The sequence below is a fragment of the Cyprinus carpio genome, chromosome B16 (genome assembly GCF_018340385.1).
Source record: "Cyprinus carpio isolate SPL01 chromosome B16, ASM1834038v1, whole genome shotgun sequence".
NCBI classification, from domain to species: Eukaryota; Metazoa; Chordata; class Actinopteri; order Cypriniformes; family Cyprinidae; genus Cyprinus; species Cyprinus carpio.
In genome coordinates this window covers 19,499,384-19,513,945 of record NC_056612.1, presented here as the reverse complement: position 1 = coordinate 19,513,945, position 14,562 = coordinate 19,499,384, and the positions used below count along the sequence as shown (strand labels likewise).

The 14,562-nt window shown below is 34.9% G+C and overlaps 1 protein-coding gene across 23 annotated transcripts; it reads right to left on the bottom strand.

Annotated features, from left to right (window-relative positions):
• Nucleotides 1-1,063: 1,063 nt before the first annotated feature.
• Nucleotides 1,064-10,852, bottom strand: tcea3 (transcription elongation factor A (SII), 3). 23 transcript variants are annotated; one of them, XM_042741327.1, is made up of 23 exons: nucleotides 10,607-10,845; nucleotides 9,759-9,821; nucleotides 9,315-9,420; nucleotides 9,064-9,173; nucleotides 8,276-8,430; nucleotides 8,093-8,188; nucleotides 7,101-7,190; nucleotides 6,478-6,558; nucleotides 6,268-6,363; nucleotides 6,073-6,165; nucleotides 5,746-5,835; nucleotides 5,494-5,607; nucleotides 5,332-5,385; nucleotides 4,824-4,883; nucleotides 4,605-4,670; nucleotides 4,433-4,504; nucleotides 4,248-4,307; nucleotides 3,320-3,480; nucleotides 3,159-3,215; nucleotides 2,893-3,047; nucleotides 2,377-2,523; nucleotides 1,990-2,061; nucleotides 1,064-1,538 (listed from the first exon to the last, which is right to left on the bottom strand). In XM_042741327.1, the coding sequence occupies exons 1-23, from the start codon at nucleotides 10,673-10,675 to the stop codon at nucleotides 1,530-1,532; spliced, it is 2,076 nt and encodes a 691-aa protein (XP_042597261.1). In that variant the 5' UTR covers nucleotides 10,676-10,845; the 3' UTR covers nucleotides 1,064-1,529. The 23 variants fall into 23 exon arrangements, 22 of the variants coding, with proteins under 22 accessions (XP_042597261.1, XP_042597263.1, XP_042597262.1 ...); XM_042741329.1 differs by lacking the exon at nucleotides 4,433-4,504 and having other exon boundaries at nucleotides 10,607-10,846; XM_042741328.1 differs by lacking the exon at nucleotides 5,332-5,385.
• Nucleotides 10,853-14,562: the final 3,710 nt, after the last annotated feature.

The following is a 14,562-nucleotide window of genomic DNA, read 5'->3' as shown; positions in this document are numbered from 1 at the left end:
CTCACTTAAACTCTATTAGTCTTCATTTATATGAGTCATAGGGTACAACAGTAATTTATTTCTATTGTAAAATAATAGAAAGGGACTATAATTTAGATTTCAAAAATATAGCGTGTTTTAGAAATACGTGAGCAATTGTGACAATGGATTGCGTCATAAACGTATGTTGTTTTCTTGTATTTAATTTACATATGTCAGCAGTATGACTGTCTGCAGAATAATAAAATTGGGCAATTTAATCCAGCAGTGACTCACTCTGAATTTTTGAGAATTTCACAGCATGATTTGAGAATTTCATCTCATTATTTCTCTGAGTGTTTGTTTGTGTGCAGGGGTGTTTGTGTGAGTGAGTGAGTGATGATTTGAGAATTTAATCTCATTATTTCTCTGTGTGTTTATGAGTGAGAGAGAGAGAGAGAGAGAGAGAGAGAGAGAGAGAGAGAGAGAGAGAGAGAGAGAGAGAGAGAGAGAATGTGTGTGGGATTTTCTGCTTTCACAGGGCTAGCAGGTTGACAAGCGCAGTCACACCTGACTGAACAGAGGCCAAGCATATCTGATGAGCTTTGGACAACAATAGCTGTGCCTGAATGGCCTGTATGCAAAACTACTACTACTACTACTACTACTACTACTACAAAAACAGCAATATAACAATTTATTCAAATCAATATTACATTTATTATTTGAATTAAACCAAGTTTTTTTCTCTATAACATTTTATGTTTCACCATAATTAAAAAATAGTTTTACATCCATTTAAAATTATTATTTGTGTTGTACTAAACAGTATAGCTGCTACATCTGAAATAGATCAGGATTCTCTTCATAAATTACATATTACATTTTCAAATTTGAATTTCCTTTTTCATTTTTAATATCTCACCCCAATAAGATTCTGCATAATAAACTGATTAATCAAGTTAAAAAAAAAAATTATAATAATTCTGGCATTTCATAAAACAGTATAAAAGTGTACAATTTAAACAGATTTACATTTCCTAGGTAATTAATTTTCACTTCAATTATGAATAAACGGAACACCCTCTTTGCCATGTTGTGTTGCTCTGTAAAAGTTAAAGATTTAAAGCAGCTGCAGTTCATAACTTTTGGCACTCTAGAGGTCAATAAACAGAATTCCATGCGTCTTGTGGAAGAACATTGTAGTTGGAGCTACTTCTCTCTGTTTATGTCTGTGATGAATCACGCAGGTACTGGATTACTCCGCAGCGGTACCTACCCGAACCAGTCTAAAATACTCAGAATATGAACACTTATTATAGGTGTACTGTAGTGATTCAGGATAAGCCAAAACACAGTTTGGAAAATGGATTTATGGCGTACTCGCTTATTATATGAATCTTGTTAATTTTGAAATCAAAAAAAAGTTACGGACTGCAGCTTTAATTTACCTATTATAAATTCTGGGCCATTTGCTGGTAGAATAGAAAGTTATATTACTTTCTCTTCCAAATGAAAAAATAAGATGAGGAATCCTACATGGTCACTGTTCTTGGAATTCTGGCTTCAGGTTAGCAGAACTAGAAAAAACATATTAAAAGACACTTGTGTTACTTACATTTTTCTACTGCACAACGGTTTGTTTAGAAATTAGTGCTGTCAAACGATTAATCGTGATTAATCACATTCAAAATAAAAGTTTTTGTTTTTATATAATATATGTGTCTGTCCTATGTATATTTATTATGTATATATAAATACACAAACAAGCATGTATATATTTAAGAAAAAATTATGTTTATATATTAAATATATTTATAAATAATATAAATTATATGAATATACATATGCATGTAAATATTTTCGAAGTATATACATGCATGTGTGAGTATTTCTATATACATAATAATTATACACAGTACGCACACATATATTATGTAAGCAAAACTTTTATTTTGGATGCGATTAATCGTTTGACAGCAATATTAGAAATACATAGTAAATACATGAGCCAAAACATATTTTTCTGACCTTCCAGCGGTTACCACATTCATTGCACAACACAAAGGTGGTCATTGGTTCATCAGCACTGCGGGTTTGCACCTGTAAATGTACAAAAAAAACAAAAAAAACAAAAGGAATTACTTCATAAGCACATTTCCTTTCTCTTCAATAAGATACAGTTCTTGATACAAAAGGAATTTTTTTTTTTTTTAATGACCACAGGCTCGTTTAATGACAAGGGTTCTTTGTAAAATATGCTCAGGACGACTCATTTTCAAAGGTTCTCCAAAAGGTACAACCTAACAGACCTTTTCAAGAGTGCATTACTCAGACTATGACTAGGCACACTACTAAGTTCTTATGCATGATAAATATCTGAAGCTAATAACTGTAAGATAAGTTTCATTTATGTACCTGGTTGTAGGTGCAGTTTTTCTTCTTGCACTTGCCACACTGCAGCAGGTCGGTGGTGGTTCCTCCAGTCTTTGCCATCTGATGTTCTCGGATGGCCTCCTGGGTCAACACGTTTCTCAACTGTTTCAGTTCATCACTAGCCATCTCCTACAATGGCAGAAACATGGCATTCATTTATAAACAGTACATTATGCATTAGTTTCAGATATATCATCTGTTTGTCAACACTTCATTTCAAAGGCTAACTTTTGCAACATTGCACTGTAAACGAAAAATGAAAAACTTTGATGAACATAAGTGTCTTCTTTAAAAAAAAAAAACATCAAAAAAGTAGTGTGTGTTCTCTGAAAACAATTCTTACCAAATTATATTTATAATTATTATTTTACCACTTTATATTTTTACTGGAAAAAAAGACATAAATATTGATTTAAAGACAAACTTAGATTTTACTGATACTTTTTTTTACTGATTTTTACTGATAATTATTTAAGAGATCCAATATCTGCAGTCCACCTCAGCAGTCATGATGGCGATGCGGCTCAACTCAATGGCTCCAGCTAAGACATTTTTACGCAGATTGGGATTTTTGGGATCTTTGAGGTTACTTATGCGGCTGCGAACTCTGTTCTTGTATTTCATATCTACGGCTCTTATCTCCTGGTAGATATGTAACCAGAAGAACATGGTTAAGGAAATCAACTTGCAAACATTAAACAATATTTTCAAGAAGATTCTGCACTTAGTTTGATTAAGTCAACACATATGTTTCCTAAGGATATGATCCTCGATTTCTGCTGCCATGCCCTCACAGTTTGCCCCATAGTCTTTGTAGTCATCTAAGAGGAAAAGCATATCGTGAGTATGATTTGCAAAATAATAAGCATCAAAACAATATATGCCAGCATGTCTGTGTGGGTGTCGAGTGTTTGTTTTTGAGTACCATCTGTACGTAGCGCAGCAGTCAGCATTTCGATGCATTTGTCCCTGATGGGATCCCCAGTTTGCAGACGAGGAGATAAAGGACCCACACCGGAGCTAAACGACGGGGAGAGGGGGCTTGTGGGTGTTGTGGGCGTCTTTGGGGTCTCTGGTTTACTCTTGCTGTATGGGAAAAACAGGAAGGAGTCTTTAGTTCTCGAATGTCTATGAAAACTGGACTTTCAGTTAAAGCAAAGCAGGCACTGAGAAATCTATTTCATTTAAACTTAAAGCTGGATTACACTACACAACTTTTGTGCAGAAGTACGCCCCGCTTTACAGCCTAGAGGGGTGAACTCCAGATGGCAAAAGTCAGTCGGAGATGACAGACCACAAAATCGCTTTTTCATTTGTCATGCATCTCCAACAGCAAGGTACATGTTTCTGCTTGATTTTGTTGTCTCCAGAATGACTTGATCCTATGTTGTTTAGTGTAGTTTTTCTTTGAAACCTTTTACAAAGTCGGCAACTATATGATGCCTAGTGTTTTCAAATCTGCTCAGATTTTAAAAGTTGTGAAGTCTATTCCAGCTTTAACCTTTGTGCTCTACTGAGCTGAAAATCCTTTACCTAACTTAAAAAATGACCAGAATTTTAAAACTTGACTGTAAAGCATTCATTTTGGATTTAATCTTTCTGTCAACTCTTTTTATATTAGCACAGGTTTTGTATTTCTTTTTGGAAATAATCATTAATCTGAATTTATGCTCCTCAATTTTTTAGTTAAAAAAAGCATTATTTGGTATTAATATAGTAAAATGAGAAATGTGTAACTTTTTGTAGGCCAGTTATTTTTGACCAGGAACACTACAAGTGTAACAAGATAAAGACCATTATTTTTGTGATTTGTTGATTTATTTGATATTATTTTTGGTAAATATAGTTCTTGCCTTTCACTAGATTTCTTGGCCTGAGGTGAGCTGCCAGACCTTGAGTTAGTAGAATCTCTCCTGGAGAAAAAAGACATGAGAGTTTATAGTAAACATTCTGTGCCGATCATGAATGAACATGCATGTACCTTTGTAAACAACAGTAAGTTTAAATACTTTACTACTGCACTGCTGTAACAGGTTACCTCTCCAATTTAGGTTCACTTGATTGTCTTTTCAAAAGGTGATGGCTTGACTTGGAGTCAGTAGAGTCCTTACTGCAGTAAAAGCGTAAAACACAAACACCTGATTTTCTTCGCCCTGAAAATCTCATAGATCTTTTCAGCATTTTTAATGATAAGTGATGCATGAGCAGACCTGTCTGTCCATCCATCCAGGCTGAGCTTTCTAGAATGGAGCTTTTTAGAATCTGTGGAGTCTTTTCTAGAAACAAAAGGAGAATGGGGAATAAAGGTGACAATTTGTATTGTTTTAATGAACACAAAGAAACCATGAGTATTACAAGACAAAATGAGAATAACGCATGCACTTCTGCTGCCCTCTGCCTTCATTTAGTTGCAAAACATCTATTCAAACCTCTCTATCTTGATCTTCATTGATGGCCTTTTGAGTGGTTTACTGTCACTTGTGTCTTTTCTGAAAAAGAAGCATTGTCTCAGCGCTACATGATGGTGACCAATTATCATCCCCACAAAGACTCAAATTAAATTAAAAGAAGAGTTCACTCAAAAAAAATCATTTACTCATCCTCATGTATGAATGTAGCATGCAACTTGTATGAAATACTTTTAAGTTGCTTTTTGAAAAATGAAAGCTCTAGTTTCCATTTACTAGAATGGCATGGAAAAATGTGACAGTGCTTTGTTTAAGATTTTTCTGTTGTGTTCCGCAGAAGTAAGTCAGTCATACAGGTTTGGAACAACATGATGGTTAGTAAATTATATCAAAATCCTTATTTTTGGGTGGTAATATCTCTTTAAATTCATAACATCAACAGTTAGTTAAGACGAAACATTGCAACCTCAAGTTTAATTTCACTCAGCAATGATCTTGTCCAAGGGTTAGTATTCATCATGCTTCTGACCTATCTTTCTCATTGTGTTCAGAAGTCCGTCGCTTCGGGTCTGATGTGTCTTTTCTATAGTAAAACAGCTTTAGTTCTTTTTCAGGTGATGAAGTAATTAAGTAAAAACACAGGCACGCAGCTTTTAATATCTACATGCTTTCCAGTTCGCCTGACCCTAACCTTTCTTTCTCTTTGTCTTTCTTTGCATCTAATGAGGGACGTTTCATAGGTGTAGGAGGCTGAAGATGGAGAGGAACAGGAGGAAGAGGAGCACTGGGTTCAGCCATTTCTTTTCTAAGCAAAGAAAGTCACTGATTATTTATGAAACAAGAAACATTGTGCTTGGTTAGAACACGGTGTTACGCTAAAATGATGCTAAAAAGGATTAGCAGTACTTTGTTTACTCAAAAAGACAACACACCAAGCCCTGACCTCTCTTTCTTCATCTCGCGTTTCTGAGGAGGATGTAGATGAAAAGGTAAAGGAGGAAGTGGGGCATTCGGATCAGGTGCTGTTTTTGCCCTAGGCAAGAAATATACAATTCAAATGTGGCATTACAAATGAAGCGCATATGTGATACTAGGTCATCTAGTGAACTAAAAATGATCATTTACAATTTCCCATCGATTGAACACGGAATTATTTAGAGCAATGACGACTGCTATTTTCCAAAACAAAACCAATAATGATATATTACACTGTGCTATTCTATTCACTGGCAAGCCATCTTTATGAACTTTAACTGAAAGGTGCTCAGACCTTTCTTTGGGCTCTTCTAGTGATGGACGTTTGGGAGGAGGAGGAGAAGAAAGGGTAGGAGCAGGAGGAGCTAAAGTTTCAGGAGGATCTTTCCTGTGAAGATAGATATTTGGTAGTGACTCTCTATGTTAGAGATTTACTATTATAATTATAGATAATACAAATCAGAACACATTCTCGAGTTCGACCCCTGACCTTTCTTTCTTCACCTCTGATGAACGCTTAGGGATAGGAATAGGAGGAGGATGAATGTGATGATGAAGAGGAAAAAGAGGATGAGGTGCATCTCTCCTGCATGAAAACAAGCATGTTCATTGAAATGTTGATTCGACATGAAGGAGATCGCTTATAAAAGTAGATGTTTTCTTGTTACACACTGCATGCACTTCTAGCACAATGTCCAACCTTTCTTTCTTTCCATCTATGGAGGGATGTTTATGAGGATGAGACTGAAGAAAAGACTGTAAAGGACCCTGAGTGTCTTTTCTGTACAAGAGATGCAAACATCAAATTGAGGATGAGACTGAAGAAAAGACTGTAAAGGGTTTTGAGTTTATTTTGTTTTTTTTTATATATATTTTGAAAAGAAGTATTTTATGCTTATCAAGTCTGCATTTATTTGATTGAAAATACAGTAAAAAAATTATTATTGCCATTTTAAATAACTATTTTCTATTGTGATATATTTTAAAATGAAATTAATTCCTGTGAAGACAAAACTCCGGTCTTCAGTGTCAATAAAGGTGAGAATTTGTATTGTTTTAATTTACACAAAGAAACCATGAGTATATATGTATTTACTTCAATTTTTAACCAATTTAATGTGTCCTTACTTAACAAAAAAAATCATAAATTTCTTTAAAAATTTATTGACCCCAAACTTTTAAACCGTTTTGAGGTGTCGGTTGCTCTATCAACTACCATCGTAGGTAATATGCAATTATAACCAATAGACTACATTAGAACATTTTGCACTTCGATGACACATTCTTAAGAAACACATGTCCAAGCATGCAAAACGCTCTGACCTCTCTTTCTTTACATCTACTGATGAGCGTCTTAGAGGAGGGTGGGAATTGATCGAAGCAGGAGGGAAAAAATCAACAGGAGCATCTTTCCTAAACAAAAGTGAAAATTCATCATACATTACATTCCACTTTTACTCTTGACAACTATGGTAGCAAAAGCATGGCAAAAGCAAAAACATCATGGCATCAGGTTCATGCACCATTAAAGACTAAGAACAACTTTTTAAGTTAATTCCTGATTTTGTACTGATGTAGCAAACACAATGCAGAACTGCAATTCAAATTTGAATTTAAGGAAGATGGAAATTAATGTGTACTAGCGTATCTTTTAAATAAATTAAAAGACATTTTGTGATTGTTCTGGTGTTTCAAGTATTTAGCTATAGGTTTAGAGAAATACACTACCTTTCAAACTTTGGGGTCAGTAAGATTTTTTTTTATTATTAAAATAATTAAGAATTTTATTCAGAAATTATGCATTAAATTAATCAGGTAACAGTAAAGACATATGAGAATAAGAGACTTATTCTAAAATATTAAAAAAGTTTACTCATCCCAAACTTCTGAACTGTAGTGAATGTCTAATCAGTTAATGTAAACGTATTCTACAACTCAGTGAAAAAAAAAAAAACGACATAGTCTAGAATTAACGATGCAATTATTTTTGTTTTGCTATATAACCAAAGAAATTCCTCTTGTTGTGTGATGATGTTGATTTTTTTTAATTCAGTAAATTCCACTTCCTGTTCAATTTAAATTTAATTCAACATGCTGTTGGACATGAACAGAAAAAACTATTCTTATATTCCACCAATAGAATAACTACACAGTTGCAGAAAAAAAGTGCAAAAAAATGCAGTTGTTATTTTGTGAAATTTTAAAGAAAATATTTTTTCTAGATCATCAGAAACGGCTGCATGTTTTGTTATGTGGTAATAAGTGCTTCCTCCTAACCACAGTCACATGCTGCAACTGCATGCACAAGCCCTAACCTCTCCCTCTTCACTTCCCCAACCGGAGGACACTTGAGAGGCGGAGATGAATGCGTCATTGGGAAGGGAAGATGATCTCTGTTCAATGCATCTCTCCTAAACAGAATGCACATAAAACTTCTCAATCTAATGGCATGGTTTTGCAGGGGCAGAGGGGCTTTATACAGCACATGAGCTTCTCACCTCTCTCGTTCCTTTTTATTGTTAATAGACTGTTTCTCTTTTTTCTGTTCACTTTCTCGTTTTTCATTCCTAGGCTCTGCATCACATTTCTCTCTTCTGTGTTTTTCACCAAGTTTCTTGTTAGAGTCTAAGTCTGGTTTAAATTCCATTGTTGATTCGTGGATTGACGAGATAAACAGGTTATACTTCATAACGCAAACAACAAGTCTTTGCTTTTGCATAAATCAATGTTAGTATAAAAAAAACAGACCACCCTCTTATAGCGGTTTATAATTGACCCTTCGCAAAAACAGAAAAAAAATACATCGCAAAGCAAAAAAGCAAACTGACAACGTGCAGACAGTCAAGATAGAGCAAGTTACTTCTAGTATGTAACAAAGTCTCAGCTTTAAAATTTTGTAATTTTTTAAGAAACTCAAACAATAAATACAATTTTGTGGCTCTTTTATGTGTCGTGACAGATCGCTGTAGCACCTCAGTTCAAGCGGCACGTGAACCAATCGTCTTTTCATATTTACTTAAAGCATGAAATGAACATGAATGAACATCAGAATGTTTTTAATTTCAACCGTGGAAAGACATCATTCAATACCCACAATTTTTCAAGTTTAAGTCCACCGAAGTTAATACACTCTCCTGTCTGATATTTTTGTCGGACAAGATGGCAGATTCGGCGTTATGATTGGTCGGATCGCTTGTCAATCAAGCTCTTTGTGAAGGGTCAATTACACTTTACATAAACTGTGTCTGGAATACCTCCATGTTTTATCCTGATATCAGCAAACATACCTGGACCCTCTCTCAGGAGAGGTCCTGTTGGGTGACCCTGATGGCTTGCTTGGATGATTGCCATTCTTCACCTCATTTGACCTCTCAGACTTTTGGTTTTGAGCCGATTCTGATGAAGACAAAAGGCATAAATGCATTAAAACATTACATTTTAAGCCATACTATAATAAATTACCTTTTAAAACTTAATAAATAGAAAAAAAAAAAAAAAAAAAAAAACTATTTTACTTCTTTAAAACAGTACACCTACCTAAAAGCTTCTTCCAGTTTTTGATAAGGATCTTTGCCAAGTTGACAACATCCTCGTTTGTGCAATGTTTTCTTATTCTGTTGACAGACATGCCAATTCTTGTATCCTGGAAAAAAGTAAATCTTGACTCTAAGACAAACAAATGCACGAGATATCAGACAACCTACTGTGATGTTAACAAGAGCAGCTGCATATTTATGTAGTAAAATGTACTAATCTATCTGATTAGTATCTTAGCTGTTATATTATCCACAAGTCTTTCTTACATCTTCATTTTAAAATTCTCTATTATAATTCTCTCCATATTTGCCATGGATTTTTGTTTTGCAAGGTCCATATTGAATGCACTGCATGTGTCTAAAGCTGTGATGCCTTTGATTTGCAGCTATATATCCCTAAAGGAATCAATAAAGTATGTCAATACAAATGATCCAGAAAACATACCTGAAGAAGCTTCAGTGTCATGTTGAAATCTTTCAATTCTCTCAGAAGATCTAGAGCTCCATCCTATACAAACAGGGAGATAAATAATTATTTTAGTATTTTAACAATTATTTAATTACCTAATAACTGTATTCATTTTGTTCTTAATATTATTTCATGTATTTATTTATTTTTACATTATAATAACTCATTGTCACGGTTGCAAAATCTCAGGCATTTTTGCATTTGTGTTCCACAGTCATAAGTCAAACTGGAACAACATAAGACTGAGTAAATTACTGCATAAGTTTCATTTTCATTTTTGGATGAACTATCCCTTTAAATTCTCTGCCTGTGCGTGTGAAAATATTTATGTCGGCCAAAACACACACCGCCTCCACGACCTTGTGCCATTCACTACGAGGAATCCAATACATACAAGATTTTTTATTCGTCACATACACGATTATATAGAGAATATAATCTGTACATACATGCTGTTAAGTATTAACAAAACGTGCATACAAACATGTCAACAAAACTCTGTCTACACTGATCACACTTTGGTTCTCGTTCTTATCGCTGCACTGAATAAATCTAAGCAATCCTCAGCCAACACCTGTTGTCACATGCGTCTCTGTATTCCTATTACACACACACACACACACACACACACACACACATTACGGTCTCTCACACACTTCAAACAAAATAAAGCAACGCTTGTGCACGCATGTACCTAAATTAAGCATTATCAAAACAGCATAAATACACATGCACAAAAGTTTAAAATAGTTATTCATAAGCAGCATGCACAGAGATCGCACAAACAAACAGCGCGAAGCGTTGCGTCAAAATTAGGATCTCACCATGTTATTTCTAGACACCATCTTGTCTAGTTTTTTAGCAATCCGCAACAGGTCCTCCTCTCGCGTCATTATGTGCGCATTAATATGCTTTAAGTGAAAACGTGATGTGTTTATAATACGTTATGTCACATAAATCTTAATTCAGCGAAATGTAAGAAGTTTTGTTCCCACGAATAAGTTGCTTCTGCACGGTCAGTTGAGCCGAGGGGGCGGGGCCTTCGAGACAGTCAGAGCTGTCAATCAATCCATCTGGATTTATGACAACTCCTAAATATAGGCCAGGACGTTACTAGGGGGCGATAAAAGTTCAGTGGTTTTTTTTAGGAAAGACATTTGCAGCAGACATACTTTGACCTTTGTAACTTGGGTCTGTTGTATCGTGTGGCTGTTTTTTTTTTTTTTTTTTTTTTTTCGCTTAGACACGTTTATGCATAATTTTCCAATTAGGACACATTGTTGTAACGCTTTATGAAAAAGACGTTACAATGTTTCGCAGCTATTTTAGCATTCTTTAGTAAGTATATTTACTGAATGTTATTTAATGTTTATTGAGTAGCTCGATATTTCACAACTGTCATTTGTCTGGACATTGCAACCATAATCACTTGCCGCGTTATTAAGTCAAAGCATCAGACCGCGTGTGAAAGATAAAGATCGTTTGGGGCATTTCATTTACTACACAATAAACTCAACAGGTGCTACCTGAGTTGAGCAACAGATGGCAGCACTGTGTCATGTAATATCAATATCTCCATGTGGGAAAGCAGTGCAATTGACTCAAAACAGCTAAGAATGACTAAAGAAATAGTTCCAGAAATTAATATATAATATATATTATGTGATTCATGTCATCTCATGACATTATTTCTTCTGTGGAACACAAAACAAGATGCTTGGCTGAATGTCTTACCTATTCACTCTCATTGCATCTTTTTTTTTTCTATTCAATTAAAGATATTTAACATCTCCTTTTGACAAATTAACTTGTTATATTTCCTGTGGTAATACAGAGAGCTTTCATAGACGTAGAGTTTTAAATAACCCTGAATATTCGTTTAAAATGCACTGTTTAGCTTTATTTTGCAGCTTGTGGGAGGGTGATATTGAATTTTTATGAACCCTCCTACACTTTTTATCACACTCTTTCTGTGGGAGCATTGTGACGTGATGCCTCAAGGTTTTATTGTTATTCATTCAAATGTGCAAAGCATGTTTAAAAAGCTAAACTTAAGCTCATTCCATATGGGGTGACCTCAGATGACATCTGTCCTAAAATAACTAAGCAAATATGATGTGGTATTTTCCTGTTAAAACATGCGCAAAATGCACCCTTAATATAACACCAGCAACTGGACATGTACAGTATATATACAAATATTCACCACTTCCTCTTCACTACCTTTATAAGTGAGCACTTCCTGTCGTCCTCCAATGCCTTCACCCTAAAATTACCTCTATGGCTTCTATGGTTGCATAAATTATATAAAATTATCAACATACATTTAAAATGTGCTGACAGACAGACAACAAGTAGAACTTGCCTGGAAGGCCTGCTTTTCATACCACAAAGAAAAAGGAGTAGAAAAAAGAAGAGACTTGAAAAATGTGGTTTTCCTTTTGATGACCTCCCGCTTCAATTTTATGACAAAATAATGAATCCACCAGTACCCACCTACAGTGTCTTCTCAGAGAGTTTGCGGTGTCTCTACCAATTATAGACACAAGACGCCGGACTCTGGCAATTATGGAGAGTCTGAGATGACATCAGACCAGAAAATGAATGATTTCACCGTGCTTCAGTTTTTTTAGGCCCAGAGAGCCCCTGTAATAAAACGCAAGGATGCCGTGCTGGATTGCCACGGCATGCACACCAGCCTCTGGTTAAGGGTGTATTTATAAAATCTAAGCAGAAGAACATTTTTTGGTTATGTTGGAAAGTTCTGAGTGTGTTTGTGTGGCAACATTTTAAAGGAAGCGATATTTGCTAAAGGATTCAAGACACTCACACGCCAGGGGCAGAACTAGTGCTTTGTTTACAGTATGCCTGGTCTAAACCACAAAGGTGTGATTGTCATTGTAGATGAAAACAGATGGATATTAAAGGAAGAGTTCACCCAAAAATGAAAATTTGCTGAAAATGTACTCAAGACATTTGCTTAATGCACCATTGGATCCTCTGCAGTGAATGGGTGCCGTCAGAATGAAAGTTCAAACAGCTGAATAAAAACATCCTCAAAAATCCAAACAACTCTTAATTAATTATTAATTAATTTCAAATGCAGTGAAAATTTGCATGTTTGAAACAAATCCATCATTAAGGCATTTTTGCTTCTGGCCAAAATATGAGTCCATAATAATGTTTCCTACATTGAAAAAATCCATCCCCTGTTGTCCACTCACATTAAAATGTTTAGAACTGTTTTAGACTATTTTCTTTTGGTGCTTGATATGTGCATATTTCTCTCCTGATTTAAGACCAGACTATTTTTTCACTGTAGAAATCAATATTATGGATAGAGGACTCATATTTTAACTGGAAGCAACACTTTTTTGAAGTTAAAGACATCTTTATGATGGATTTGTTTATTACAAACAAACTGTACAGCTTTTTACATTTACAAGACATAAACTGATGGACTAATTAATGCAGCCGTGTGCTTTACTTCTGGATTATTTTGATGTTTTCTTTCAACTGTTTGAACTCTCATTCTGACGGCACCCATTCACTGCAGAGGATCTATTGGTGAGCAAGTGATGTAATGCTACATTTCTCCAAATCTGTTTGGATGAAGAAACAAACTCATCTACATATTGCATGGCCCAAGGGTGAGTAGATTGTAATGTTTAGGTGAGCTATTCCTTTAACAGAGTTTCATTCAGCGTGATTAGTCAATGTGGATTAGTCTGATGTAGCCCACATGCTGCAAACCGTATTGAACAAGTCCAGACACTGCGGTTCGTTAACATGCAATGCATGTCTGTGCAATTACAGCCTTTTAACTAAACGTCACTCGCTTCCAGTATGCTGTCGTGCTAAGCAGACATAGACATCAGTTGCTTCAAAAAGGGAACTTGGGATCATGCTCAGACTCTGGGAATTGACAAGACATGCCTTTGTGACTCCACAGCAATGAACTCCATAACTACATAGTTAAAGGCAGAAGTGTGTTAGTGTGTAAATCCCCTCTTACTCTCATTTCCCTACCTATCTGCCATTAATCCTTTAGTGAGAACATCCACATCCCCTTACATAGCCTACACTTTTCCTCCTGCCAAATTCAAAACATTTTTACCACCTACAAACCCGGTTTCACTTATTTCTTAATCATCTTAAAAGGCATTAATCAGCTTGAGAGTTGCTCTGAGGTGAAATCTTTTAAACTGGCATTGAAAACAACTTTTCTAGTCTAGTCTCATATATATTGTTTTGTTTTGAATGTTGCACAAGGCCATTTCTGGAAATATTTATTTATAATTTTTAATAAACATCTTCACTACTGTTGAAAAGTTTGGGTTTTTTATTTGTTTTCTTTTTCAGCATTATGCATTAAATTACATTAAACCTGGCTTCCACAAATATATTAAGTAGCCCAACTGTTTTCAACATTGATAAAAATAAGAAATGTTACTTGAACACCAAATCAGCATATTAGAATGATTTCTGAATGATCTTGTGACACTGAAGACTGGAGTAGTGACTGCAGAAAATTCAGCTTTACTATAAAAGTATACATTACTTTTTAAAATATATTATAAATAGAACAGTTACATTAATACTATTGTCACAAGATTGCTATTTTTACTATATTTCAATTAAATAAATGCAGCATTGGAGAGCATAAGAAATGTAAATTTGACGAAAAATGTAGTTACTGCATTTGTACTGTAGATGTTAATTATTATTGACATATGTATGTCAGCTTTTAATGCAACAGTTCCTGTTTGTTTTTGGCAAA